Genomic DNA, 27,035 nt, shown 5'->3' with positions numbered 1-27,035 from the left:
AAATGTACTTTTGATGGAAATATAAGTTTCAAATAGCATAACACATGTGGATAAAATGGTCTTTAGCAATGTTATGCTTAAAAAAACAGATTGCCAGTTTAGGCCGTTCCCCACATTTGCATATTTAAAAGCATATAAATGATATGGGAGATGGAGATATACTTCTTTTTGCTAAAATCTGTGCTCAGATATGGTAAAACATGGAGCCTGGATGTAACAAGACTGTCACTTTCAACTATATATGCAGACAGTATGGTCTGATGCAAAGTTTATTAACTTTACTGTTTAAAAACTGAATGAAATTTCAGCCTCAAAAGGCCAATATTTAAACCACTAGCTATCCAACAGAAGAAAGTAAAGGTAGTCTGTGAAACAGAAATGGTTAAGCAACCAGTAATAAGTGTTTTTGATGTAGGTTCAGTGCAATCTGTTTTGGAATACAACTTTTAAGTGCATAGAACTTCACATTTCACCTGCTGCGTATACTGACCGTTAGCCTTAGACTATTAAAACAGCACATTTTGCACTCATTTTATGTTTTTATCTACTTTTTTTTGTGTTCAGAGTTCACAAATAAGTTAAACAACTGAAATAAATACCACAAACACAAATAGATATCAGAAAAAAACTGTCAGAGAGAAATTAAGCATGCTGTTTTTGAAAAAATTGTGAAAAAAGTGAAAAAGCTACATTTTAGGCATTTAACCTGAAAAGTGACTTTTTCACAAAATTTCTATCAAATGAAAGTGAAAATCATTTCTTCTCATATAGTTTGACAAATCAATACCAATAGATCATTCAGAAAAGATGCCAAAGTAAAAATTCAAAATTTGCTGAAATGCACCTCTTAGGCCACAGACCACAATTAATTCCTCTATCAGTTCTTTATAACCTTTTGCATCATTAAAAAAATTGCACCATGCACTTTTGTCAAATTTTTTGTGTGTGTAATGTATTGTCCTAGTCCAAATATATATCCAAAATTCAGAAAGATTGAAGCAATCACTTTTACAAATTTAGCCAATACACATCCATACCCCTATTGACAAGTCAAGAGATGTTCCGAAAACTGTAAATATCACCTTTTTGCACTTGACCTAATCACTCATTCCATATCAAAATCAGTTAAAATACAACCTCCAAAAATTTATTTGACCTCTCTTCTTTCATTTCCACCCAAAAAGATTTAAGGAATGAGTGAGGAAAGGAAAGAAAAAAAATTAAGGAAAAATACACTCTAATTAAAAGGAACTATATTCGTGGACAACGAAAAGCGGGGTCATTAATTGTGGTCTTGGGCCTTTTCTCTCAAGTAACCAGTCGTATACACTATTTGCGGTTGTCGTGTAAGGGAATCTATTTTTTTTGATATTTGCATTTTTTTTAAAATTTGATTAATACATGTTTATTTAATATTATATATAAATCTGGAATCAGCTATGCTTTTAATTAGGATCATTGTTTTTATTGAACATGCACCGGTAATCGTATGTCGTAAAAGATATTCAGAAGTGAAAGTTGATAAATTATCTTCCCGTATTTTGCAATTTGTTTTTCTAACTGTCACTTAAACATTCCAGTTACAAAGAAAGTAAGTAGATGAGATCATTAAATATGTAAGTTACCAGAAAATGATTGTAGATAGATAATTGCTATGAATTTCGTCATTTGCTGTTCAGAGGGTGCATGTTTGACCTTTTTTACAGCATGATCTACAGACCCGGTATCAAACACTTGCTAAATTATTATAGGTAGGATACAGACTACAGGATTTGGATTATTTTTATTGTTTGCAATGAATATAATATTGAAATTTTCTATTTTCATAAGACATAACACATACTTAAGGTTCATGTGGACCCTATGGCTAAAATGGCCGTATTTTCACCTCAAAATTTACTCTGAGTACAGACAAACCTGCGCATCTGTAAAAAAAATCAGGCATAGCATGCCCTAGATAAATGAATTTTAAGTATGTTTTATGTTTTATAATAATAAAAACTTACCAGGATTTTGCCGTGCACTTTTTTCCTTCCTGCAGAAGTTGCCAAAATAAACTAAGTTGGGAAACAGGTTTGAGAACTTCCCCACAGATAATAATTAAAGTGAGCATTTTCAATTGACATGGACATTAGATGGACAATAGATACCTGACAATAATTGGTTATTTAAACTGTGTACCTGAGTGGACCATATCAAGGTAAACTCATCTGTTTGTTAATTTTATCATCTTCTGCAGAGACGAAAAAAAGTGTACGGCAAAATCCAGTTAAGTTAAGAATTTTCTACATCATACAATGCATTTGAATTCTATTTATCTAGGGCATGCTATGCCTTAAAACTTTTCCAGATGCACATGTTTGCCTGTACTCAGAGAAAATTTTGAGGTGAAAATACGGCCATTTTAGCCATAGGGTCCACATGAACCTTAACATTACTAGACTTGTCTTGATATTTTTCTGATTATGCTGATGAATTTATCAATTTTGTTGCGGTAGGTCTTTTCACCACCGAACACCACAGCGCACAGCCGAACACCACCGAACAACCCAAAAATTAATTTTTACATCTTTTTTTGTTATAAATGTGGCCTATAGTCTATATAATATTTAAGTTATCAATTCTATAAATTTTAAGATTAAGAGACCAAATATCAACATCGAACAGTCATAGAGAGTTTATAATATTAACTCAAACATTCACCACTAGACACCTCAAATATTTATTTTTCTTCATTTTACTTCTTCTTCCAAATACTAACAAAACAGCATATGTCTTACTGGTAACATTGGCCTGGTTATATAAATCATGTGATCTATATTGCTTTTCACCGGCCAATACAGCAAACCTTGAATCTATACCAGTGCCAATACAGAAACAACCAGTTAATTACACTATAGTATTGAGTATTGGAGATTAAGGAGATAACTGTATTGTATTTTAAGCTACAAATGGCATCAATTGGTGATTTGATGGATGCAAATTTTAAAAGTTTACTGGTGATAATTTAGTGGAGCCAGTGAACTGGTAATTGCGACCATAGCTTAAAATAAAATATCCCCACTTCATGATCATTCTTATGAAACTCACAGAAAACAATGTCTACAAATAATACTTTCGAAATTTGGTATACTGTATACCTTGTCTGCAATAGTAAATTGATGCCATGAAAATTGGTGACGTTATCTATTATCAAAACAAATGTTACAAACACTGTTGCATTACAATCAATAATAAAAGTTGTCTAACTCACTGCTTGAGTTATATTTAGGAATTTCTTCTTTTGCAAAGACAGATAAATCCAGAGGTTGCAGGTTCATCTGAGTATTTTCATAAAAGAGAGACTCATGCTGCTTGCACATACAAGTCATGCAAGTGAATGCATGTGTTGGATAAGATATTGTCTGCTATGAAAGTATGTCCACCAGACACTTTTTCACAGTAAATTATGTCACTGATATTATGAAATTTTGTAAGGTCGATGTTAAAAGTGTCCTTCAAAGAAAGGACCATATTTCAAAGTTTTAAGGGTTCCTTCATCATGTTCATAGAATGGACAACTTATCATACATAAAAAAAGTGTAGGGTTTTTGTCTCTAATAAAACATGGCATGTAAATTGGAGTTTTGAAATCATCCAAAATAATATCACCATGTGTAATTCGAGAATGGAAATGGTGAATGTGTGAAAGAGACAACAACCCAACCAAAGGGCAGAAAAAAAATTTGTATTTATTTGTATACTTTATCATGTTTATATAGAACAACTGAAACAAAGATAAATATTTAATTGTAAAAATTGTAAAAGAAAATATAAGACATCATAAGACATGTAAAACATCATTGACCTAGATATCACACCGGTCAAAAAGATTAGAAAAACACTAAAAAAGGCCCAATAACAGGCTATTATTTGAACTTGGAATTATTTTAAATTATGGAATTTGCATCATTTCTTGTGCTTGAAATTTTTGATAGTTTCCATGCATGTTTATATTAATATTGGTATAAATTTGTTTTGAGCAGTTCATAACACTTTCCATAAAATGTATTTTGTATAGATAGTGTTGTGCGCGGCACAGTACATTCTATTGAAAATGTTCTATCTTCTTTGTAATAGAAAGTGTTGTGCGCAGCACAGAGCATAAAAAGTACAGAATAAACATGGAATTTATTAAAAATTTCAAGCACAAGAAATTGTCCAAATTCCTTAATTCAAAATAATTCCAAGTTCAAATAATAGCCTGTTCCTTATTGTGATGAATAAAATGATTAGATAGACAAACTGAAAGGAAAGCTAACTAAATAATTCATGATCATTAACAACTCTTTACACATGTTACAGTTAACTATGCACCTGTCATGAATATATTTCACACATATAGTGAATACAAGGCCTCTTTTGTTACATTACAAGGGGTAATCAGGTAATCAATGAGGATTCAATGGGTTATTTGGACTTGTCAATCAATACTATAGTTCATGTTTTACAGGTACATTTTGGTCATCCTTACAGACCTTGAAAAAAATAACGAAAAATCAGAATCAATAATTATACAAATTGAAAATCATTGTACATTCAGTTATTCATATGTCATATATGGCTAAGTGCACATGTCATTGATTATTACTTACAGATGGTGGTATTCTGCTTTTCTGCTGTCATATTCTCTTGACTGCTCATCTTTCTTCATATTTGAATCCCTGTCGCTCTCTGCCGGGTGCTTTGATGTCTTCAGATGGTTCCAACCTTCACCAGATGTTTCGACCCTGTACCATTACATCCTCCGGTTGGCGGGTCAGTAGAGGTGGCCAAACCTCTACTCATCAGCACTCGGCTTCCAGCTCAGATCATCTCGGCGATGCCATAACCAGCAAGATGAACGCTCTGCTGCTTCCCCTAGCTGTCTAACTGCTGTCTTTCTTGCCTTTCCAACTATTCCCATTGCCTGTAGCATCCTCCATACTGACTGTGCAGGAAAACCTCTGCAGCCTACTTCTACTGGGAACAGCCATGCTTTCCAACCTCTCTCTCTACATGTTGTCATCAGCTCTGTATACTTTTCCTTCTTCCGCTGGTATGCCTCTTCACATCTCTCTTCCCAAGGAACTGTCAGTTCTATTGCAACTATCATCTTTGACGGCTGTGACCACACTACAATGTCTGGGCGTAGGGTTGTCTACGCATTCTGGAAACACAAGCTTCTTTCCAATGTCAGCTCTCATGTTCCAATCACTGCCCTTGTCCAAGATGAAGTGCTGTTGAGACTTTGTTGCATGTCCAGTATCTCCCTCTCTAACGAATCTGATCTGTTTTGCCTCTGTTTTTGATGGTCTCTTCTTTTTTCTCTCTATATCAAGGATTTCTGCTAGATGTTTTAGGACCTTGTCGTGTCGCCATCGATACCTTCCCTGTGTCAGAGCAACCTTGCAGCCTGAAAGTATATGTGCCATAGTACCTCGTTCACCACATAACTTGCAGCTTGGTTCTTCTATCAGTCCCCACTGGTGTAAGTTTGAAGGGGAAGGAAGTGTATCGTACACTGACCTAAGCATGAATGAGATTCTGAATGGTTCCATCCTCCATAACTCTGTCCATGTGATCTTTCTTTCTGGCAAGTTCCACTTCATCCATGCACCTTGACGGCTTAGCTCCACTGCTTTCGCCCTTCTTTGTTCTTCTTCTACTGTTCTTATTTCTGACTGTACCATGCTACTCTTCTCTTTTGGTGTTGCCTTTGACCATTGTTGGAAATGTGTCATTCCTAAGCCTTGTCTACCAGTTCAGGTGTTGCCAACTATGTCTTTGTGGTGAAGAATACTTTCTGCTTGATCGACTGCAGTTCTTGCTGACCATTTACGTCCAGTACGTGTCTGTATTCCTGCCTCACTGATCTTGCTATCCTTCGAGTCTCTGAGAGTCATAACAAGTCTGCTCTTTGATACCTTGTATTCCTCCAAAGTTGATGTTAAAGGTAGTTGTAGTTGTGATGATCTAATGTAAAGGCCTATGGCTGTAAAACTTGGTGGTACTCCTAGCCATCTTCTTAGGTGACTGTTTATCTTTCTCTCTATAGCTTCGACTGTTGTTGCTGTCATTTCATAGATCATGAGAAGCCATGTCAGTCTTGGTAACAGCCCATGTTGGTATATCCAAGCCTTAAACTTCCAAGGCAATCCACTCTTATCTACCTTCTTAAGCCATTCTACAACCTGAGTTTGTACTGTCTTCACACTGGTATTGTCTTTAAGGGTATCATCAAACCATTTTCCAAGGCACTTTATAGGGTTGTCTACTATTGTTGGTATTTCGTCCCCTTGGATCTTAAGCTGGAACTTTGTTGTTATCTTCCCCTTTTTCAGTATCATTGATCTTGATTTCCTTGGTTTAAATTTCATCCTTGCCCAAGTGACTACTTCTTCCAGTGCTGTCAGTATCCATCTTGCTTGAATATGGGATGATGTTGTTACTGTAAGGTCATCCATGAACCCTCTTGTTGCTGGTAGAAAAATCCCTGAATCTGTCTTTGGACCTCTTGTTTCTCTTTCTGCTGCCTTCATGATGATATTCATACCCATAATGAATAGTATTGGTGAGATGGTACAACCAGTAACTATTCCTTTCTCTAATTTCTGCCATGCTGTGGTCTTGTTATCTACAGTAAATCGCAGCAGTATTCCATCAAAATACGTTAAGACTATTTTCTTGATGTGTTCTGGAATGTGGTAGTGGTCCATTGCCATCTCTATCAATTTGTGTGGTACTGATCCATACGCATTTGCCAGATCTAACCAGACTACTGCCAAGTTCTTCTTTCCTGTCTTTGCCTCATGTATGAGTTGGCTAAGGACACTTGTATGTTCTACACATCCTGAAAACCCTGCAATACCTCCTTTCTGCATAGATGTATCAATGTAGCTGTTCTCTACCATATACTTTGTCATCCTGTTTGCCAATACAGAGAAGTAGATTTTTCCCTCGACGCTCAACAATGAAATTGTCCTAAACTGTGAGATATCTTTTGAATCCTTTTCTTTTGGTACAAAGCATCCTTCTGCTTTCTGCCAGCTCTCAGGAATGGTTCCTTTTTTCCATAGTATTAGGAATAGCTGCCACAGTTTTCTAAGTATCTTTGGGCATTTCTTGTAGACTTTGTATGGTACACCACTGTACCCAGGTGCTGATCCTGTTCTTGCCTTTTTTACCACCTCACAAACTTCCTTCCATGTTGGTTCCTTTGTTTCAAATTCTATCGTTGGTTGTTTTTCTTCTTCAACTCTTGGGCAATATCCCAAAGGTGTCTCTCTTTCTTTGTCTGAGTGTGTTTCATGCAGATACTTCTCTACTTCTTCCTTACTACAATGCAGATGCCCTGTTCTTTCTCCACCCAACAGTGTTTTCGTGTAGTTGTATGGATTCATAATAAAGTTTGCTCTATTTTTCACTTTCTTCTTATTGCTATTCTTGAGTTGTTCTGCCCTTCTAGTTCTTCTCAATTCCTCTCTGACATTGTCTGTAATGCAAGCTTTTCCCAACTTCTCTATCTCATTGCTTTTCTTGTACCTTCTGTTTAGGTCTTTGAGCTCCTTCCTTAGCTGTTTAATCTTCTGTTCTCTCCTGTTTGGCGTCTGCTTGATGTTACTCCTTTCCTTTCTCTCCTCAATACCAAATCTCTCCTTCCCGATGTTATATACTAGTGTAGTCAGTGTTTCTATTCTCCTCTCAACACATCCTTGGAGTGATGTTTCTAGAATTACCCCTAAATCATCGTTCAGATTCCTCCATTGGGCTTCGCTGTTCATCTTTGGCCATGCTATCCGTTCTTTCTGATGTGATGTCTCTTGCCTTTGCTGTGCAATAGGCTCCTCATCATTCAAGCTTTGACTGCTGTCGTGGAATGTGACTGATGCTGAGAGATTCCTTGCGCTATGGTTTGTGTCCTGGCTAGGATTCTCCTGCGTCTCACCAGATAAATCTGTGCGCTGCTCTGTAACAATTCCTCGACTGCATCCAGACCTTGACTGGTGGATCTTTAAGCCTCTTTGGTTCTTGCAGATCTTTCCACAATGGCATTTAGCCTCTGCCTTCTCTCCTGTCAAAGTTGTTTGCACCATCTGTGTCGTTGTCCGTTTTCGTTTCCTAGTCGTTGCCGTTTGATCTGTTTGGTTGAGCCTCTCATCCTCCCCCCCTCTCGGGAGACTCTGGGGGTATACTTCTTTATTCTGTGTAGTAGCTGTCTTTGGTGTTCCCTCACGAAAACCACACTAAGGGTAGCTGACCCCAAGTGCCCATACCAGTCTGTTCCCGGTTGTCAGCTGTCTCTCCAGCGTCACTGGTCTTCCCCAGTCTCCATTCAGCCTTTCCTGACGGTCACTGGTTTCCCAGAAGAAATGATTATTACTTACAGATGGTGGTATTCTGCTTTTCTGCTGTCATATTCTCTTGACTGCTCATCTTTCTTCATATTTGAATCCCTGTCGCTCTCTGCCGGGTGCTTTGATGTCTTCAGATGGTTCCAACCTTCACCAGATGTTTCGACCCTGTACCATTACATCCTCCGGTCGGCGGGTCAGTAGAGGTGGCCAAACCTCTACTCATCAGCACTCGGCTTCCAGCTCAGATCATCTCGGCGATGCCATAACCAGCAAGATGAACGCTCTGCTGCTTTCCCTAGCTGTCTAACTGCTGTCTTTCTTGCCTTTCCAACTATTCCCATTGCCTGTAGCATCCTCCATACTGACTGTGCAGGAAAACCTCTGCAGCCTACTTCTACTGGGAACAGCCATGCTTTCCAACCTCTCTCTCTACATGTTGTCATCAGCTCTGTATACTTTTCCTTCTTCCGCTGGTATGCCTCTTCACATCTCTCTTCCCAAGGAACTGTCAGTTCTATTGCAACTATCATCTTTGACGGCTGTGACCACACTACAATGTCTGGGCGTAGGGTTGTCTGTACGCATTCTGGAAACACAAGCTTCTTTCCAATGTCAGCTCTCATGTTCCAATCACTGCCCTTGTCCAAGATGAAGTGCTGTTGAGACTTTGTTGCATGTCCAGTATCTCCCTCTCTAACGAATCTGATCTGTTTTGCCTCTGTTTTTGATGGTCTCTTCTTTTTTCTCTCTATATCAAGGATTTCTGCTAGATGTTTTAGGACCTTGTCGTGTCGCCATCGATACCTTCCCTGTGTCAGAGCAACCTTGCAGCCTGAAAGTATATGTGCCATAGTACCTCGTTCACCACATAACTTGCAGCTTGGTTCTTCTATCAGTCCCCACTGGTGTAAGTTTGAAGGGGAAGGAAGTGTATCGTACACTGACCTAAGCATGAATGAGATTCTGAATGGTTCCATCCTCCATAACTCTGCCCATGTGATCTTTCTTTCTGGCAAGTTCCACTTCATCCATGCACCTTGACGGCTTAGCTCCACTGCTTTCGCCCTTCTTTGTTCTTCTTCTACTGTTCTTATTTCTGACTGTACCATGCTACTCTTCTCTTTTGGTGTTGCCTTTGACCACTGTTGGAAATGTGTCATTCCTAAGCCTTGTCTACCAGTACAGGTGTTGCCAACTATGTCTTTGTGGTGAAGAATACTTTCTGCTTGATCGACTGCAGTTCTTGCTGACCATGAGTGTTTGAGGTCTTTTTTATAGAATTAAGACAAACCTTGCATTTGACAGTGAAAAAATAAAATAATGCCCAATTTTTGGATTATCAATAACTCAGAATTTCACTCTTTAAAGGAGTATCAAAGACATGGGTGTTTCACATCTTTTAATTTTGGTTGCAAGACAATATCATATACTACAAATGTACATTCTGTGAAATACAATGTACATACATGTATGTTTATTGTTCTTTTTTATATATATATTTATATATCCAAGTCTAAAATGAAAACTACATTCAAACCTATGATTGCGTTGGATAAAAAACACAATTTTTATACGTGTGCTTGTAAAACAAATTTTGTTGTAGAAGAATCTAAATACAGCACTAACAGTATTTTCCAAAAGACCAAAAAAAGTGAAAAAGTATATATTTAAATGAAACGCATTTGACTAACAGGTCGAACAACTGATGTTCTTTAACCCTGCTGACTGCCATTGGCGTTTGCCAAATGAAATTGATCACAAGATGTAACAAAATGGATCTTAATATAAATTTAATACTAAACAGAAAACAATGAACTTGTGGCCAAGATGTTATGCCACAAACACAAGGTGTCAATATTTTTCTTGTACACCACATCTAGATTTTGACAATATATGTCTCCTCAGTGATGTCAAATGGATGTTAGGGATCGAAACGGTTTTTGGAAGGCCATATAATTTACCCTCAATTTAAGATTGACTCTTGAATTTTAAGAGTCAATATAGGATGAACCGATCATATATATGATACAAGCCCAAATGATAAAATATAAACAAGTCTAAATTGAAAATGATACAAGCCCAAATGATATTTATCTATATATATCTCAACTAACTTTAGCAGGAAATTCAACAACTTGTCCCAGTTGAAGTCTTTTGTTCAAAGGGAGCTAACAAAAATATTTTATTATTGTTATTTTTGAAAATTGAACTATTTTTCCTTCTGGATAATTACTACTTATGTTTTTTATGCCCCACCTACGATTGTAGAGGGGCGTTATGTTTTCTGGTCTGTGTGTCCATTCATCTGGTTGTCCATATGTAATTTCGTTCTCCTGTTTTGCATCAGGTTAAAGTTTTTGGTAAAGGTAGTTTTTGATGAAGTTGAAGTCCAATCAACTTGAAACTTAGGCCACACCAATTTAATTCCTTGTTCGACGGACCCGCCCGCACCTATTTTTTTCAAAACAGATTTTTTTAATTTTTATTATATTCCCTGCTTCCCGCATCCGGAAATGAAATCATGTCCATTTCCCGCACCGTTTTTTTGTAAATATTATATAAAGATCTCAGCATTTGTTTTTTTAAATCACAGTCTAGCTTTTATATAACGATTTTAAACCTTTCAGCACCCCACAACACTGTAAATATCTGCGAGAATATTTGTTTCAGCATGAAACCAATTTATTCCAAGCGGGAGTGCTCCGATATAAATAGAAATACCAGTACAGAACAAAAAGTTGGTTTCTTTCCCCCTAACTTATATTCCCTATAAAAAAATGTTCATTGTTAAAATAAAGTACAAAGAACTTCTGAAGGATTTGCCTTCTACTGCAATTATAATGTATGGTGACGGTCATACCCGCTGCAGGTGTGTGCACCTGTCCTGGTTGATTCAGGGACCTGTTGTTCAGCAGTTATCGTTTGTTGATGTGGTTCATTGGTATTTTCCCCGTTTGGAAATATAATTTAGATCGTTGGTTTTCCTGTTCGAATTGTGTACAATACTAAGTTGTGGTCCCTTATAGCTTGCTCGTTGGTCTTGATCAAAGCTCTGTGTAAAATGCCGTACTTTGACCTATGTTTGTTATTATCAGGTTGGGACCAACCCTCCCTCAGACAAGGACCATGAAGGGGTCATTTTACCATGTTTACTGTTGTAGAAAAGAAAATCGAAATACTAAGGACTTGTACAGTGCTACTATACAAAACCTTTGACAAATTAGAATTTTTTACTCAAAAAGAGGAGAAATACATTATATATTTTAAACAACTTTTCTAAAAGAGGGATGGGTCCACTTATTTTGAATAATATTTAACTGTTAAGTAAATGTGTTAACATGGTTAAAGTCCAGGAATCATTACAAAATTCTTGGACATGTTTTGACAATTTAATACCAAATAGTATAGTTCTTTGGGAAAATATAAGCCTTTTTGTACTGAAAGTGTTTTTACCATAAAAATATATTATAAATTATTTTGACCCCTCATAAAAGGGATATTCATATCATTAAGGGGTTCTGAACCTGATTATGACTTGGATGGAAAATTGTCTCATTGTCAGTCACACATACATAGACCAGATTTAATTATTCAATTATTTCTTGTTGAACAGGGAAAAAGTACTTCATAAATTAAAGAAAGGTCAAGGTACAAGTGATAAATCAAGTTTTAATATAGTCAAAACCTACTATTTTATGTTTACAAAAAAAAATTATAACCGTTCGCCTTTACTTTTTAAGCTTTGCCCCAAAAATTTGCAAATTAAATATTTTTTTATTAAAATTTTCAAATCGCTTGCTCGCCCCAATTTTTGGAGTCCAAAAATCTGTAGAACAAGAAATTAAATTGGTGTGGCCTTAGTACACATGTTCTCCATGATCATGATGATATGATCTTTTTAAATTTTAATGCAAAATTAGAGTTTTGACCCCAATTTCACCGTCCACTGAACATAGAAATTATAGTGCAAGTGGGACATTTGTGTACTGTGTACACATTTTTGTTAATCATGCCTTTGGCTGACTCTTAGGCAGTAAATTGCTGTTGCTTTTGGTGAATTAATTGATCAGAATAATGAGACACTTGCAACTTTGTACAGTTTATGGACTTGACAAGTTAACTGAGTATTTGATTTTTATTAATATTTATATAATTTTAGTGTCTGATAGTGACCAAAATACTAATGCCATCACAGAGGAACAAAGAAAACAACAGCTAGCAAAATTTAATTTAAATGTGGATGAATCCATAACAGCAAGTGAAAGTCAAGCCCATGTGTCAAATAAACAGGTCAATGGCTTTCCAGATAAAACAGGGGACTCAAATATTCAAACAGGGGCAATAACAGATAGTGTCAATATATCAGAACAAACAAATAATAGTGATTCCATAAATTCTAGTCGAGATAAAACTGACACCATTCAGAGTAAAAGTGTGCCTAATGAAATCGTAGAAGACATTGCTGATGACATATCCGATGGAATCGTGAAAGATTTTTCTAAAAACATAGCTACATATGTTACAGAGGTGTGTAAGTTTGACGAACAATACGAGAAAGAACAAATGAATGAATCGTCAGAAACTCAGGATAAAGATTCAGCTAGTTCAAATAGTGAAATAAATGAAAATTCTTCAGAGGATAAGGCAAATGAACCAAATTCAGAACAATCAGAAGGGGCTAAAGAAGAATCAAGTTCAGTAGAAGAGGAAAAAGAAGCCACTCCATCAAATCAAGATAACATCAAGGAAAATGATGTAAAAGATCAAACAAAAGAAAAAAAGAATGGCGAGGATGAAGATGGTTACTTAGACTTATTAGGGAATGGTTTATTAAAGAGAAAGGTATGGTTACGACTTACTAGGGTATGGTTTATTAAGAGAAAGGTATAGTTACTTAGACTTACTAGGGAATGTTTATTAAAGAGAAAGGAAAAGATTTTTTACATGTATATTAAAATTATAAACTAGCTCACTTACACATGTTACATATACGCTACCAGATGACTGATGCAAAGACATTGCCTTCCTGTCTGTCACTTTGCTCTACAATTATGTACCTACTGTCAAAAGCGATATCTAGTCACCTGGGTGTTCAAAATACATAAAGTAACTTTAAAGTCCCTTTAGTCATCAGCAATTTTTTTATTTATAAGTCATGTAAGTAAAGGAATTCAAAAAGATAAATGATTAAAAGAGAGGTGAATTTAATATACTACTTTGTGTGACACTGACAGTTTAATGTATATTTTCGTTCCAAGGTAATTGAGGGAGAAGATGTTGAAGACATAAAGCCTTATCATGGAGATATAGTGACTATTAACACAAGTGGCAAGTTGGAAGATGGGACTGTTGTTGACATTATAGAAGACCTGAGTTTTCCTGTTGGTGAAGGGGATGTTATACAAGGTATTACCTTATAACACTGAGAAATAACAGTTTATTAAAAAAACTCAATATATCAGCTGTTCTGAGTCTAGATGGTCATTGGGAGGTCTTAAGCACTAACTTGAACAGCCTTTACCTTACATATTTTTTTACTACTGACAGTTTACCATTATTGATTAATATAAGTTGTAAAACTTGTTTCCCAATCCACTATAAATAAATATGTTTAAACTAACATTATTGAAGTAAAATTATCAGACAAAAAAAATTTAGAGTTTATAAATGGTTTTCAACACACAGCACAACCCGACCAAAGAGTAAAAAACCACAGTAGAAGGACAAATTCTACATTCCATGTATCTGAGTTGTTTGTATAATACGGCACTGTTACTTATATGATATTTCATGAAAAAAAAGATTTGTTAAAAAAAAATGTCTATTTATTGTAGCATGGGATCTTGGTGTAATGACAACAAATGTTGGACAGACAATTGAATTAACTACTGATGCAAAATATGCTTATGGAGAACTAGGAAGGTAAACAGGAGATTAGTACTTTAATATTTTTGCTGGGTGTTTTATTTACTACTTACATTGTATATATGCCTAAATGTGCACAAAACCAACCTATAACATGGATTTCTTTATTTCAAGTTTATATCACTAAAAAGGACTCGTGGGTCTATAAATCATTTTTTTTTTATATCACTTAATGTGCAGGGTTTCACTATTGCAATGGGCTTTTGTTTTCTTGCTCCAAATTAAAACAACACCTTATAATTAACACACACCTAACACCTAAGCAACAACATTCCATTTATTTCAAGCCTGAAATGAAGACATTCAATTGATTTTGATGATTGGATTACATTTTAAAGAATATTAATTCTATGTGTTCTTAAAAATATGATGTTAATGTAATTTTAATCTGATAGCTACATAATATGTATAAATTAAGGGATCTATCAAGAGTCCTTTCTGCTTTACTTAATAACATTGCTAATGTTGTAGGCAAAAGTCTTCCATTAACCTAATAAAAACCTAAAATTTAACAAGTTATGTACACAAATAAGGCAAGGTGATCAAGATTATACAACAATAAGACCATGAAGACAGGAACGTAACAACTTCATGAAATAAAAAAAAGACATCTATGATCTACAGTTAGATAGAGTTAAAAGACTACAGCTCCAATAAATATTACCAATGTAAAATGACAGGTCAATACGCATGATATGATAAACTACAGAGTATGCAAAACTTGCTACAAAATGTGGTGGTTTAAAAAGTTAAAACACTTAACAGGGTTTATTTGAGTTTATAGTTAAATAGACCTTCTTGGGTTGAAGTCATAAAACTTTGAAATCCAGCATTTTGATGGGTTGATTATCAAGTCTGAGTACAAAAATCATGCTCGAAAGTTTTATGGCCGCAAAGCCTTATCAATGATATTATATCTGTTCCAATATAATTATGTTGTCATCATTTGATATAATTTTCAGGAAACCAGACATTCCTTCAAATGCTACAATTACATACATGATTAAGTTAACCAAGAAAGAAGAGGCTCCTGATATAAATAAACTAAATGTGGATGAGAGATATGATATGGCGTAAGTTTTTTAAAACAGCAAATGAAATATTTCATTTATATGTTGATTGCATGTTGTTATGACATTCTTTTTATGTGTTAAAGTGATGACATCAGCTAATTGTGCATTCTGCTATGAAAGTCTACAAGTTTTTTTAATTAAGTTTATACAAATTATTATTTTTAAGTTATTAGCATGAAAAGAAATATTTCACCATTATTGCAAAATAATCTTTTTCTTATTGATCATGTTGTTGTAATTTCGTTTAAAGATAAATCATTTATTAAATATGTCTTTAGAGAAATAACATGTATAAGCTTTAATGTGTATAAGTATATGTCCTTTCTGCTACAATTTTACAGAATTTCAGAAATACTTTAATAGAAAGTATTTATGCAGAATTTTCAAATGAAAAAGGATGGGTGGCAAGCAAACTTGAAAAATAGAAATTCATAGAATCTGATAGGGCAAATTTTGTTGTTGGTATCATTTAAGTATACATTAAGAGAATCATTAGTAAGACTCTTAAGCACTATTGGTTGTAATTTTTCATGTACATGTATTACTTTTTCCCTTTTTATATTGCAATAGACTTCCTTCTTTCAGTTTAAAATAATCGGAAATCAAATAGAGCTACTAAGGAAACATGTATCCTTCATCAAAGCACTGGAGAAAGAGGGGGGAGAGCACATTAGACTTTAAATCAGTCTCTCAAAGGAAGAATTCAAAGTCACAAATATCCTTATTTAAACATGTTCAAAATAAAACATACAATTTTTTTCTGAGACATGCAATTTACTTGACATATCAAGCATTTGGTTTACCAATTGATACTAAACATTTTAAGTTTGATGATTGGCTCAACAACTTCAGTGACATTGTCTCTCCCTTTCTAATTTCATTTTTTGTTCAACAACAAATCAAATGTGTATGTTGTTGGCATACTCAGTATGGTGTGTGGCCTCAGTCCTTCAAAATTTTCCTTATCAATGGGAAATATGAAAGGATAATTTTGAAATTGATGTCCCAAAAAAATATGGATGTAGGTATTGCAGAAATATTTTTTCTTGTAGGGAAAAGAAGAGAGAAAGAGGCAATGAGGTTTTTGGAAGAAACGATTATGCAGGGGCAATTAATTCATACAATAAGTAAGTTAAAGTGTACATTATGTCAACAATCTAGTCAGTTTTTAATGGAAACAGGTTTACTTTCATGAGTTACATAAATTGTTCTAATGCATCAATTTGTATCAATGTTTTTAATTGGATAACAACAAGATTAAAATCCTTTATCTACCTGTCTGTAGCTAAGAAAAGCAACAATTAATAAAAAAACTCACATTAACATGAACATGTTCTTTTTAGCTCACCTGGCCCGAAGGGCCAAGTGAGCTTTTCTCACCACTTGGCGTCCGTCGTCCGTCGTCGTCGTCGTCCGTCGTCGTCGTCGTTAACAATTTACATTTTGAACTTCTTCTAGAGAACCACTGAATGGAATGGAACCAAACATGGCATGAATGTTCCTTATGAGGTGCTGACCAAGTGTTGTTACTTTGTAGCCGATCCATCATCCAAGATGGCCGCCAGCGGGGGACTTAGTTTAACATAGGACACTATGGGAAATGCATACAAATGACTTCTTTTAGAGAACCATTGAATGGAATGAAACCAAACATGGCATGAATGTTCCTTATGAGGTGCTGACCAAGTGTTGTTACTTTGTTGCCGATCCATCATCCAAGATGGCCGCCAGCCGGGGACTTAGTTTAACATAGGACCCTATGGGAAATGCATACAAATGACTTCTTTTAGAGAACCACTGAATGGAATAAAACCAAACATAGCATGAATTATCCTAATGGGGTGCTGACCAAGTGTTGTTACTTTGTAGCCGATCCATCATCCAAGATGGCCGCCAGCGGGGGACTTAGTTTAACATAGGACCCTATGGGAAATGCATACAAATGACTTCTTCTAGAGAACCACTAAATGGAATGAAACCAAACATAGCATGAATATTCATTCCTTATGGAGTGCTGACCAAGTGTTGTTACTTTGTAGCCGATCCATTATCCAAGATGGCCACCAGCGGGGACTTAGTTTAACATAGCACCCTATTGGAAATGCATACAAATGACTTCTTTTAGTGAACCACTGAATGGAATGAAACCAAACATGGCATGAATGTTCCTTATGTGGTGCTGACCAAGTGTTGTTACTTTGTAGCCGATCCATCATCAAAGATGGCCGCCAGCAGGGGACTTAGTTTAACACAGGACCCTATGGGAAATGCATACAAATGACTTCTTTTAGAGAACCACTGAATGGAATAAAACCAAACATAGCATGAATGTTCCTTATGGGGTGCTGACCAAGTGTTGTTACTTTGTAGCCGATCCATCATCCAAGATGGCCGCCAGCGGGGGACTTAGTTTAACATAGGACCCTATGGGAAATGCATACAAATGACTTCTTTTAGAGAACCACTGAATGGAATGAAACCAAACATGGCATGAATGTTCCTTATGAGGTGCTGACCAAGTGTTGTTACTTTGTTGCTGATCCATCATCCAAGATAGCCGCCAGCCGGGGACTTAGTTTAACATAGGACCCTATGGGAAATGCATACAAATGACTTCTTTTAGAGAACCACTGAATGGAATAAAACCAAACATAGCATGAATGTTCCTTATGGGATGCTGACCAAGTGTTGTTACTTTTTAGCCGATCCATCATCCAAGATGGCCGCCAGCGGGGGACTTAGTTTAACATAGGACCCTATGGGAAATGCATACAAATGACTTCTTCTAGAGAACCACTAAATGGAATGAAACCAAACATAGCATGAATGTTCCTTATGGAGTGCTGACCAAGTGTTGTTACTTTGTAGCTGATCCATTATCCAAGAAGGCAGCCAGCGGGGGACTTAGTTTAACATAGGACCCTATTGGAAATGCATACAAATCACTTCTTCTAGTGAACCACTGAATGGAATGAAACCAAACATGGCATGAATGTTCCTTATGTGGTGCTGACCAAGTGTTGTTACTTTGTAGCTGATCCATCATCCAAGATGGCCGCCAGCGTGGGACTTAGTTTAACATAGGACCCTATGGGAAATGCATACAAATGACTTCTTTTAGAGAACCACTGAATGGAATGAAATCAAACATGGCATGAATGTTCCTAATGTGGTGCTGACCAAGTGTTGTTACTTTGTAGCCGATCCATTATCCAAGATTGCCGCCAGCGGGGGACTTAGTTTAACATAGGACCCTATAAGGAAATGCATACAAATGACTTCTTTTAGAGAACCACTGAATGGAATAAAACCAAACATTGCATGAATGTTCCTTATGAGGTGCTGACCAAGTGTTGTTACTTTGTAGCTGATCCATCATCCAAGATGGCCGCCAGCAGGGAACTTAGTTTAACATAGGACCCTATGGGAAATGCATACAAATGACTTCTTTTAGAGAACCACTGAATGGAATAAAACCAAACATGGCATGAATGTTCCTTATGAGGTGCTGACCAAGTGTTGTTACTTTGTAGCCGATCCGTCATCCAAGATGGCCGCCAGTGGGGGACTTTTGAATGAAATTAAACATGTTCCTTTTCTTATAAATGAGGTTGTGTTGTCACTTTTAGCCAAATTTTATATTTTTTTATATGATTTCAAAAACCCAAGTAGAATCAGGTGAGCGATACAGGCTCTTGAGAGCCTCTAGTTATCTTATTGAATAACATTCAGAGGCCTACAAGAAGCCTTTCATGTCTGGTGTTAAAATTTGAAGTCTAATGCATATATATGTTGTAAACTTGTTTAGTTAGACAATAACATCATTTCAGGGAATAAAAGTTTATGCTTAAATAATGACTGAAATGGACTGATTTGTTTATTTTGCATTAGATTGAAAATAAATATATTGTGTTTTAAGCTTGGCCTATGTTCAACTATGTTTTACTGTCGCAAATCTGCATTCAATAGCTCCTCTACTTGTCACTCGGTAAACACAGTTTGAAACTAAAATAAATACTTTTTATGTAGGCCAAGCTTCAAACAGTTTTTCAAGAAATTTTTATTGATACGTGAAATATAGTCAGAAGTTCAAGTTTTAAGGTAGATTGATGGTATACCGCCATCTTGGATTGTACAATCACAGTACAAAATCAGTCTAGTTATTTGCCTTAATCTGTAAATTTAAAGACAGATTTGCAATTCGATGGTTAGACTGTTTTCTTCATGTAAAGAAAACTTGTTAATTAATTGTATTATAAAAAATATTTTAACAAATACCTTTTTCTTTCTTTTAAAATATTTTTTTTCAAATAAGCCATTTAAGGGTAGATAACTCTTTTAGTACAAAATTTATACTAGGCTAATAGGGAATTTTTTAATTTTCACTTGTAAACAAGAAAACAACTACGGTGACACCATGTTTTCTTTTTATGCCCCACCTACGATAGTAGAGGGGCATTATGTTTTCTGGTCTGTGCGTCCATTTGTCTGTTCGTTCGTCCGTTTGTTCATCCGTCCGTCTGTTCGTTCGTCCGTCTGTCCCGCTTCAGGTTAAAGTTTTTTGTCAAGGTAGTTTTTGATGAAGTTGAAGTTCAATCAACTTGAAACTTAGTATACATGTGCCCTATGATATGATCTTTCTAATTTTAATGCTAAATTAGAGTTTTGACCCCAATTTTACGGTTCACTGAACATAGAAAATGATAGTGCAAATTTCAGGTTAAAGTTTTTGGTCAAGGTAGTTTTTGATAAAGTAAAAGTCCAATCAACTTGAAACTTAGTATACATGTTCCCTTTGATAAGATCATTCTAATTTTAATGCCAAATTAGAGAATTTATTCGAATTTCACGGTCCACTAAACATGGAAAATGATAGTGCAAGTGGGGCATCCGTGTACTGTGGACTCATTCTTGTTATTTTCTTAAAACATACTATGAAACCTATCTTCTCACAATTTATTTCAAAATTCTATCTCATAGAATTTTTTTATGCACACTAATGAGTTTTTTCATGAACAAACTAACCAAATTTTGGCAATTTTCAACAACTCATAGCTTGAAAAATAGCATGGTGACCCATACTTTTTATTAAATTATTGAAAAGAGCATAGTAAAATCTTCATTCTGGCAAATTATAAGAAAATTCTGTCTCAATAAATATATACTTATGATCTACCTTAAAACAAACAAATATATATCTTAAATTGAAATAATATTATTCATAGGTTAAAGTAGCAAGCATATACAAATAACAATTAGGATTATATTCATAGCTTTTACGAAGACTTTTGATTTTTCATAATAGGGCAATAAAGATTTTGGAATCCGGTTCCTTACAAGGTACCCCTTCAAAACTCCAGGAGCTAGCAGACTGTAGATTAAAGTGTTGTAACAATATGGCAGCTTGCCAACTTAAGGTAACATTTAGCAGTCTTCCCATGATTTGGAAAATTGTTTAAATTTGACACAGCAAATATATACTATAAATATGGTCATGGAAGAAAAACATCAACTACCTACATTATACACTTCTGAAATATATACATGTACTTTGGATAATCACCTCATTAAATGTATTTGAGGGTATCATTCATGTGTTAAAGGATAAAATACATCAGAATTATCAGGAGGTTAAGAATTGACAAAATACAAAAAGTTCTAATAACAGTTCATGCAGTTTGAAATGTATTTTCAAATTTTGTTTTTTGTTTTACAGTCATCATGCCAACTATGACATATGGACAAAATGGTTTCTATATTTGCCAACTTATTGGCAATCATACCGAATCTCTTTATTTTTTATATTCCTTTGAGACACAAAACAGACAACACATATTCTTTGGATTTTTTTTTTTACAGTTTCCTATGTTAGATTACATATTTTAAAGATTTGAGATATTTTGTACATATATAACTGCCACATTTGTACTGTGTTCTATTGTGTTGTCTGGATTTATATATGAAGTCTATTCTGTAAGTTAACTTTGATGCCATTTATTTTGTAGGTAGAAGCATATGATGCAGCAATGAAATCCTGTCAGGCAGTGTTAGATTTACAACCAGATAATGTCAAGGCCCTTTTCAGACTTGGAAAGGTAATCAGAATTCTTTTTTTGAAGTGATAGATATCTCAAAAGATTTAACTGATGTTTAAAGTCGAGGAGGCTACATAAATAAAAAGAGATTCAGATACATCAATAACCCAATGATAAAAAAAAAGACTTTAAATCATCTTCATGTCAACATTTGGTCTTCACCTATAGACAATTGTCTGTTAAAATTATATATTTAAAAGGTCTTTATTTTCCTAATCTTGACATTTTGTAATAAGTTCAACAAATACTATCAATAGTCTGCTAAAGTTCCTTACAGCACAAAAAAAATCATTCAATATTACAGCAAAAGACAATATGTCCGTATAGTGTAACACAATTTAATTTTTTTTTTTTTTTACATAACTTTAACTGATGGAAGACATATAAAGTACGATACAAAATATAATTAATTTATTATCATTACAAAGTCAACATTAGGAAAGTATGATTGTCTAAATATTTATATTATAGGCCCATACAGCAAAAGGTAATACAAAAGAAGGGATCCAATACTTACAGAAAGCCTTTAGACTAGAGCCAGAATCTAAGGTAAGAGATAATAACCTATTATCAATGCATGGGAATAGATTGTGGAAGGTTTCTTATTGTACTGTAACATATTTTTTTTTATGATGTTTCTGATTGTACTGTAACATAAAGAATTGTGAACGTTTCACACAGTAACAGTACTGTAACATAAGAAATTAAGGATGTTTCTGATTTTGCTGTGACAATAGAAATTTGGGAGATTTCTATTGTACTATAACATAAGAAATTTAGGATGCTTCTGATTGTATTGAATATAAGAATTGAGGAGATTTTTGTTGTACTTTAACATAGGAATTAAAATTTTGGTTCTTACACATACTTGTCATTAATTTGTTGAAGCAGAGATAAACATTTTATTCATTGCTTACACTCATAAATGAAATGAGAGTATATTCCCAATTTCCATTTATTCTAGTTAGCTATTTTGATTTGTTAAAATTGAAGTCTATGTGAAATTACTTTCATACTTGATTTTGAATATGATCCTTTTCCTTTTATTTAAGACCGCGAAGTAAAAAGAGATTGTTTCCTTTTAAAAGAATTTCATCATAGTAATGCCAAAGATAATTAGATATTTTAATGATTTTAAAATTGTTATCCTCAAGTATTCAGTTTGTAAAATCATTTATCAATTGTTATATGATTTTTTTTAACCAATAAGAAGAACCTATATAAAAAGAATAAAGACATAATATTTTATCAGGTTAGTTTTAAGATCTGTGAAATACACTTGAGACATGTTTCTGAAGAAAGACATTTTATTTATTAGATTTAAAAAGAAGGAAATTTTTAAATATTTTTTAAAATATCTTTTTTATAGGTTATCAAACAAGAAATCAAGAAATTATCTCAGAAAATCAGTAAAGAAACAGAGGTAGAGAAAAACATGTATAAAAAGATGTTAGGGACAAAAACAACAACACCAACAGCAGCAACATTAACAACAACAAATCAGGTTTGTACCTGGTATATAGTTATAATGGATTTTTATGTCCTACTTATGGTGTTTTTTTATGTCCTATTTATGGGCATTTTGTTTTCAGGATGTGGATTGGTCCATCCGTTATTTTGACCATCAATCTGTCCCGCTTCAGGTTAAAGTTATTGTTGGAGTTAGTTTTTGATGAAGTTGAAGTCCAAGTACACATGTTCCTTATGATATGACCTTTCTTATTTTAATGCCAAATTAGAGATTTTCCCCCATTTTCACGGTCCATTGAACATAGATAGGGCATACATGTACTATGGACACATTCTTGTTTAGTCTGTGCATCTGTTCATTCTTTCCCTATGTCTGTCTTGCTTCAGGTTAAAGTTTTCATCAAGTTAATTTTTGATAGTAAATTTGAACTTCTGATTCATATATTTGCATAATTAAAATATTTGTTTTAAAACAATCATTATTTAAATAAATCTAGAAAATCCTGAGTACATTATTTACTTGTATAACTTTAATGAGTCCTTGTTTTTGTTTCAGAAATCGTGGAAATGGGCTGTGTTAGGTGGAGGAGTAGCGGCTGTGGTGGCAGCAGGACTGGCGGCATACAGATATGGACATCACTAATGATCACTTCATTTAGCATCTCAAATCTCTCAAACCTGTATCTCATTGGTTTTTTTTTATAAACCATTTTTTTCATTCATTTTGAAGACAAATGAGGCACTTAGTTTTCAGGCATTCTCTCATCTTCAATCTCCTATTGTTACTCTACTCTGGACCTCATTTTTTGTGGTTGTGAATAAAAAAGTGTTAGTTATTAGAATGTTTACGAGGGCCTTTACAGAATATAACACCTTTACTGTACACCATGTAGTTTTCAATGTGATATATACTAAAAAAGGCAAAGAAGCATTATTACTGAGGTACTTTTTTTTAATTCTACTTAACACAATAATACTTGACCTAAATACTTGACCTATAACATTTGGGATTTAAAAGAAAGTGGCATTTGTTATCTAGTTTACGTTAAGGACTAAGGAGTCATATAAAATTCATATTTTATCTTTCTTTTTAAAATCTATAAGGCAAATGAAAAAAATGTAACACCTTATGAAATAGTTGCCATGGTTAATGTTTATTTTGAACATATTCAGGATATTGTGGGTAAATATTTTACTATATATCCCATGATCCATAAATATTAACAACATTTCAATCATATAGTGGAGACAGTCTGTAAAAACATTGAGACTGTTTGGGGCCAAATTTATATGCGTCACTTCTTTTTTGAAGAACAGTATGTTATGATTTGAGATTTTTATCCGATTTGTAATTGTTTCATGTTGAAATTGTTTTTATTACATTTTAAAGTATATGCTTTTCAGTAGATATTTGAAAACTAACATCATAAGGAAATCCATGTCAAAATGTACAGTTTGCATGTTATCTTAACAATTCTAGCAACTAACTTAATGAGATTGGGTGTGGAAGATATTTATGTTGAAATATAAGGTTGAAATTGTGTGAGGAAAATTGTTCATCAACTGATGAAATTTGGAAAACATTTATTTATATTTTATAAAAATTTTGTACGAAATACCCATAATACCTTTATATTTGACCTCATGTCATCCTATATATAGTGTCTATGAAGAGAAACGTCTATAAAAACAGTACCTACTGTATGTTAAATATTTTGGTGAGGGGTTTCGTTTTCAATATTTATATCCCACCACATATTTTTAATCTTCAAGATGATCAAAATCTGAGTCAGAGACATAAAATGCCTCCACATATTAAATCCACACAGAACAGATTTTACCCTATAAATCATAATATTCTAAAAGCACCAAATATAAACCAGATACATTGTAATAGTATTCTGTTTAAACATTTTGCTGAGAAATTATTTTCAGAGAATAGGTTGATGGCCTGATAGCTTTACTTTTATCATTAATATTGAATAATTTGGTTCTTTTGGTTTGTAGAAAAAGAATAAAACTTTCGTTTCTTTGCCAGTACACACTACAGTTTTGATATATTCAGTATATGCACCTTTTATAGATATTCTTATCTTGTTAAATGGACTCTTTAAGGATGTCTCTTAAAGCTTTGAATAAGTTTGACATCTTTATTACTCAGTATAAAAACTATTGATAGGAATAAAGAATTATACCAAATTATTTCAATTTATAAGGGAGATAACTCAGGATTTCAATTAAAAATAATTTTGACCATTGTTAAGGAACATTTCTCATTAAAAATAAATTCCTATTGACTTATTCCTGTCTTTCTTAAATGTGACTTGTTGAATGTTTTATTATTTTTTGCTGTGCTAGAAAATTAATTTCAGATTGACAATTGCTAGAACTTATTTTAATTATTTGAACCTGTTATGGATGTTACATGATATCTTTTTTATTATTGTTTTTTTTCTAAGTAAGAAAGATTGTGGACAAGAAGCTTTTAGAAAATGACTCAAATAAATATGGACAGTTGTTTTACTGAAGTCTGTACTGTATATTTCATGTTGTTTGTTTCCTCTACTAGTAATGAATGAATTGGTTTCTGGCTGAATGTGTCATGCATAATAATGAAAGTTATACATTTTAGCAATAATATCTTTTAATATATTGTTTAATATGTGATTAATTCAACTATTAAAATTATCATGATTTTGTAAACATGTATGTGAATACAATGCAAAATAAAATAAATCAGAGAAATAAACATAATTTTGATGTAGATTGTAGTTAGTTGTATTTATGTATTTGTATCTTTCAAATTCTTCAAATTGAAAGATTTTCATTTCTTCAAAATATTTGATGGCAATACAAAAAGTAACTGTCTGGTGAATACAGTAATCTCACAAAGAATCAAAGTTGATCTTCTATAACACCACATAATTGGTAGAAATGAATATAAAAGATTAAGGGTACATGTGTCTACTGACTAAGACATCAACTCAATATGAATAAAAAGTACATCACAGGTCTATGTGAGGTCCTCAATGAGTGACAGTTGGTGATACCAGATGCCAAACTCTTATTATTAACCTGTTTTCTATATAACCTATTGTCTCTTTTATTTCCTTGATCAGCTTTAGTGGACATCCTGTTGGTAGCCATTGTGGAGATTTTGTGTGTGATTCAATAACATGGACTAAATTGGACAATTGGTGATGTTTGTTGGCATTTAGAACTGGCTTAACTCTACCACATTGTATTTCTATACCAACTGTTTTTCAATGTTTGTTTTACTTTATATGTCTTCTTTCTCAATCGGGTCTGTTATTGATGGTAGTGTATGGTAAAGGTGTCCAATATTTTTGTGAGTCCTGGTTTCGTTTTTATGTGTTAAGAAACAATTTAAAAAAGTTAATAGAATTTCAAGAATTTTCTGCTTCATTACCCGCTAAACAACTAATTTGGAAGCAACAGGAAAAACAAATTGTATGGTGTTTCAATATTTTTTGCTATAAAACTGCAACAACCAGATATGCTATAGATTAACTAGGGTCTTACCTCCATTGGCTATCAAGTAAGTTTTGTAACCAATTTGAGGCTTACCTTTTGTCTTAATATATATAATATTTTCAAGGCAATGCATCATGATTTATTTTATCTGATCAGCCTAAAAAGTGTTGTGAATATTAAAAAACATACAAATATTAGACAAATGGTATAACAAAAGCTAACATGGTTTTGGCTTAAATTCCTGGTCATTGTGACACAAAATTTACAGTTTGGGAGGGCCTGCAACATCACCTTTAATAGAAAAAGTGTGGTTATTTTTCAAAAGAAAACATCAAAAATGCTTGTGTGATTGAATTTAAAAAAAATATTTGTTTCAAGATATCCACTTTAATTGGGGTCAGAAAAAAAACTTTGTGCAAGTTGATTACAAAAGGAAATTAAATGTAATCAAGCTCAATGGATACCTGGCAAAGTTGTAAAGGTAAGTGTTTTTGTTGCCTTTCCATATCACTTGAGCCTAATATTTTCTGCACTTCTTGCTGGGTTAAAAGCATAAATGGCAGAAACAGGACAACTTCTTTCTACCCTAGGCATTCTGCATT

At 34.0% G+C, this 27,035-nt stretch overlaps 1 protein-coding gene across 1 annotated transcript; it reads left to right on the top strand.

Annotated features, from left to right (window-relative positions):
* The first annotated feature begins 1,418 nt into the window (after positions 1 to 1,418).
* LOC134715691 (peptidyl-prolyl cis-trans isomerase FKBP8-like) lies at positions 1,419 to 25,702 on the top strand. The gene is made up of 11 exons (XM_063578042.1): positions 1,419 to 1,591; positions 12,535 to 13,217; positions 13,634 to 13,781; positions 14,210 to 14,297; positions 15,263 to 15,373; positions 16,426 to 16,500; positions 20,679 to 20,790; positions 21,379 to 21,468; positions 21,940 to 22,017; positions 22,838 to 22,972; positions 23,495 to 25,702. Coding segments are annotated over exons 1-11 (1,608 nt in total). The 5' UTR covers positions 1,419 to 1,590; the 3' UTR covers positions 23,582 to 25,702.
* The last annotated feature ends 1,333 nt before the right edge of the window (positions 25,703 to 27,035 follow it).

This window comes from Mytilus trossulus, chromosome 4, assembly GCF_036588685.1.
Source record: "Mytilus trossulus isolate FHL-02 chromosome 4, PNRI_Mtr1.1.1.hap1, whole genome shotgun sequence".
Taxonomy (NCBI): domain Eukaryota; kingdom Metazoa; phylum Mollusca; class Bivalvia; order Mytilida; family Mytilidae; genus Mytilus; species Mytilus trossulus.
Note: the sequence above shows the minus strand (reverse complement) of the source record. Positions and strands in the feature narration are given on the sequence as shown.

Excerpts from the sequence above, each read along its gene's own strand:
- LOC134715691 (XM_063578042.1), top strand. Across the intron at positions 15,374-16,425 it reads GATGAGAGATATGATATGGC|GGAAAAGAAGAGAGAAAGAG; the intron begins GTAAGTTTTTTA and ends TTTTTCTTGTAG. Across the intron at positions 22,018-22,837 it reads GACTAGAGCCAGAATCTAAG|GTTATCAAACAAGAAATCAA; the intron begins GTAAGAGATAAT and ends TCTTTTTTATAG.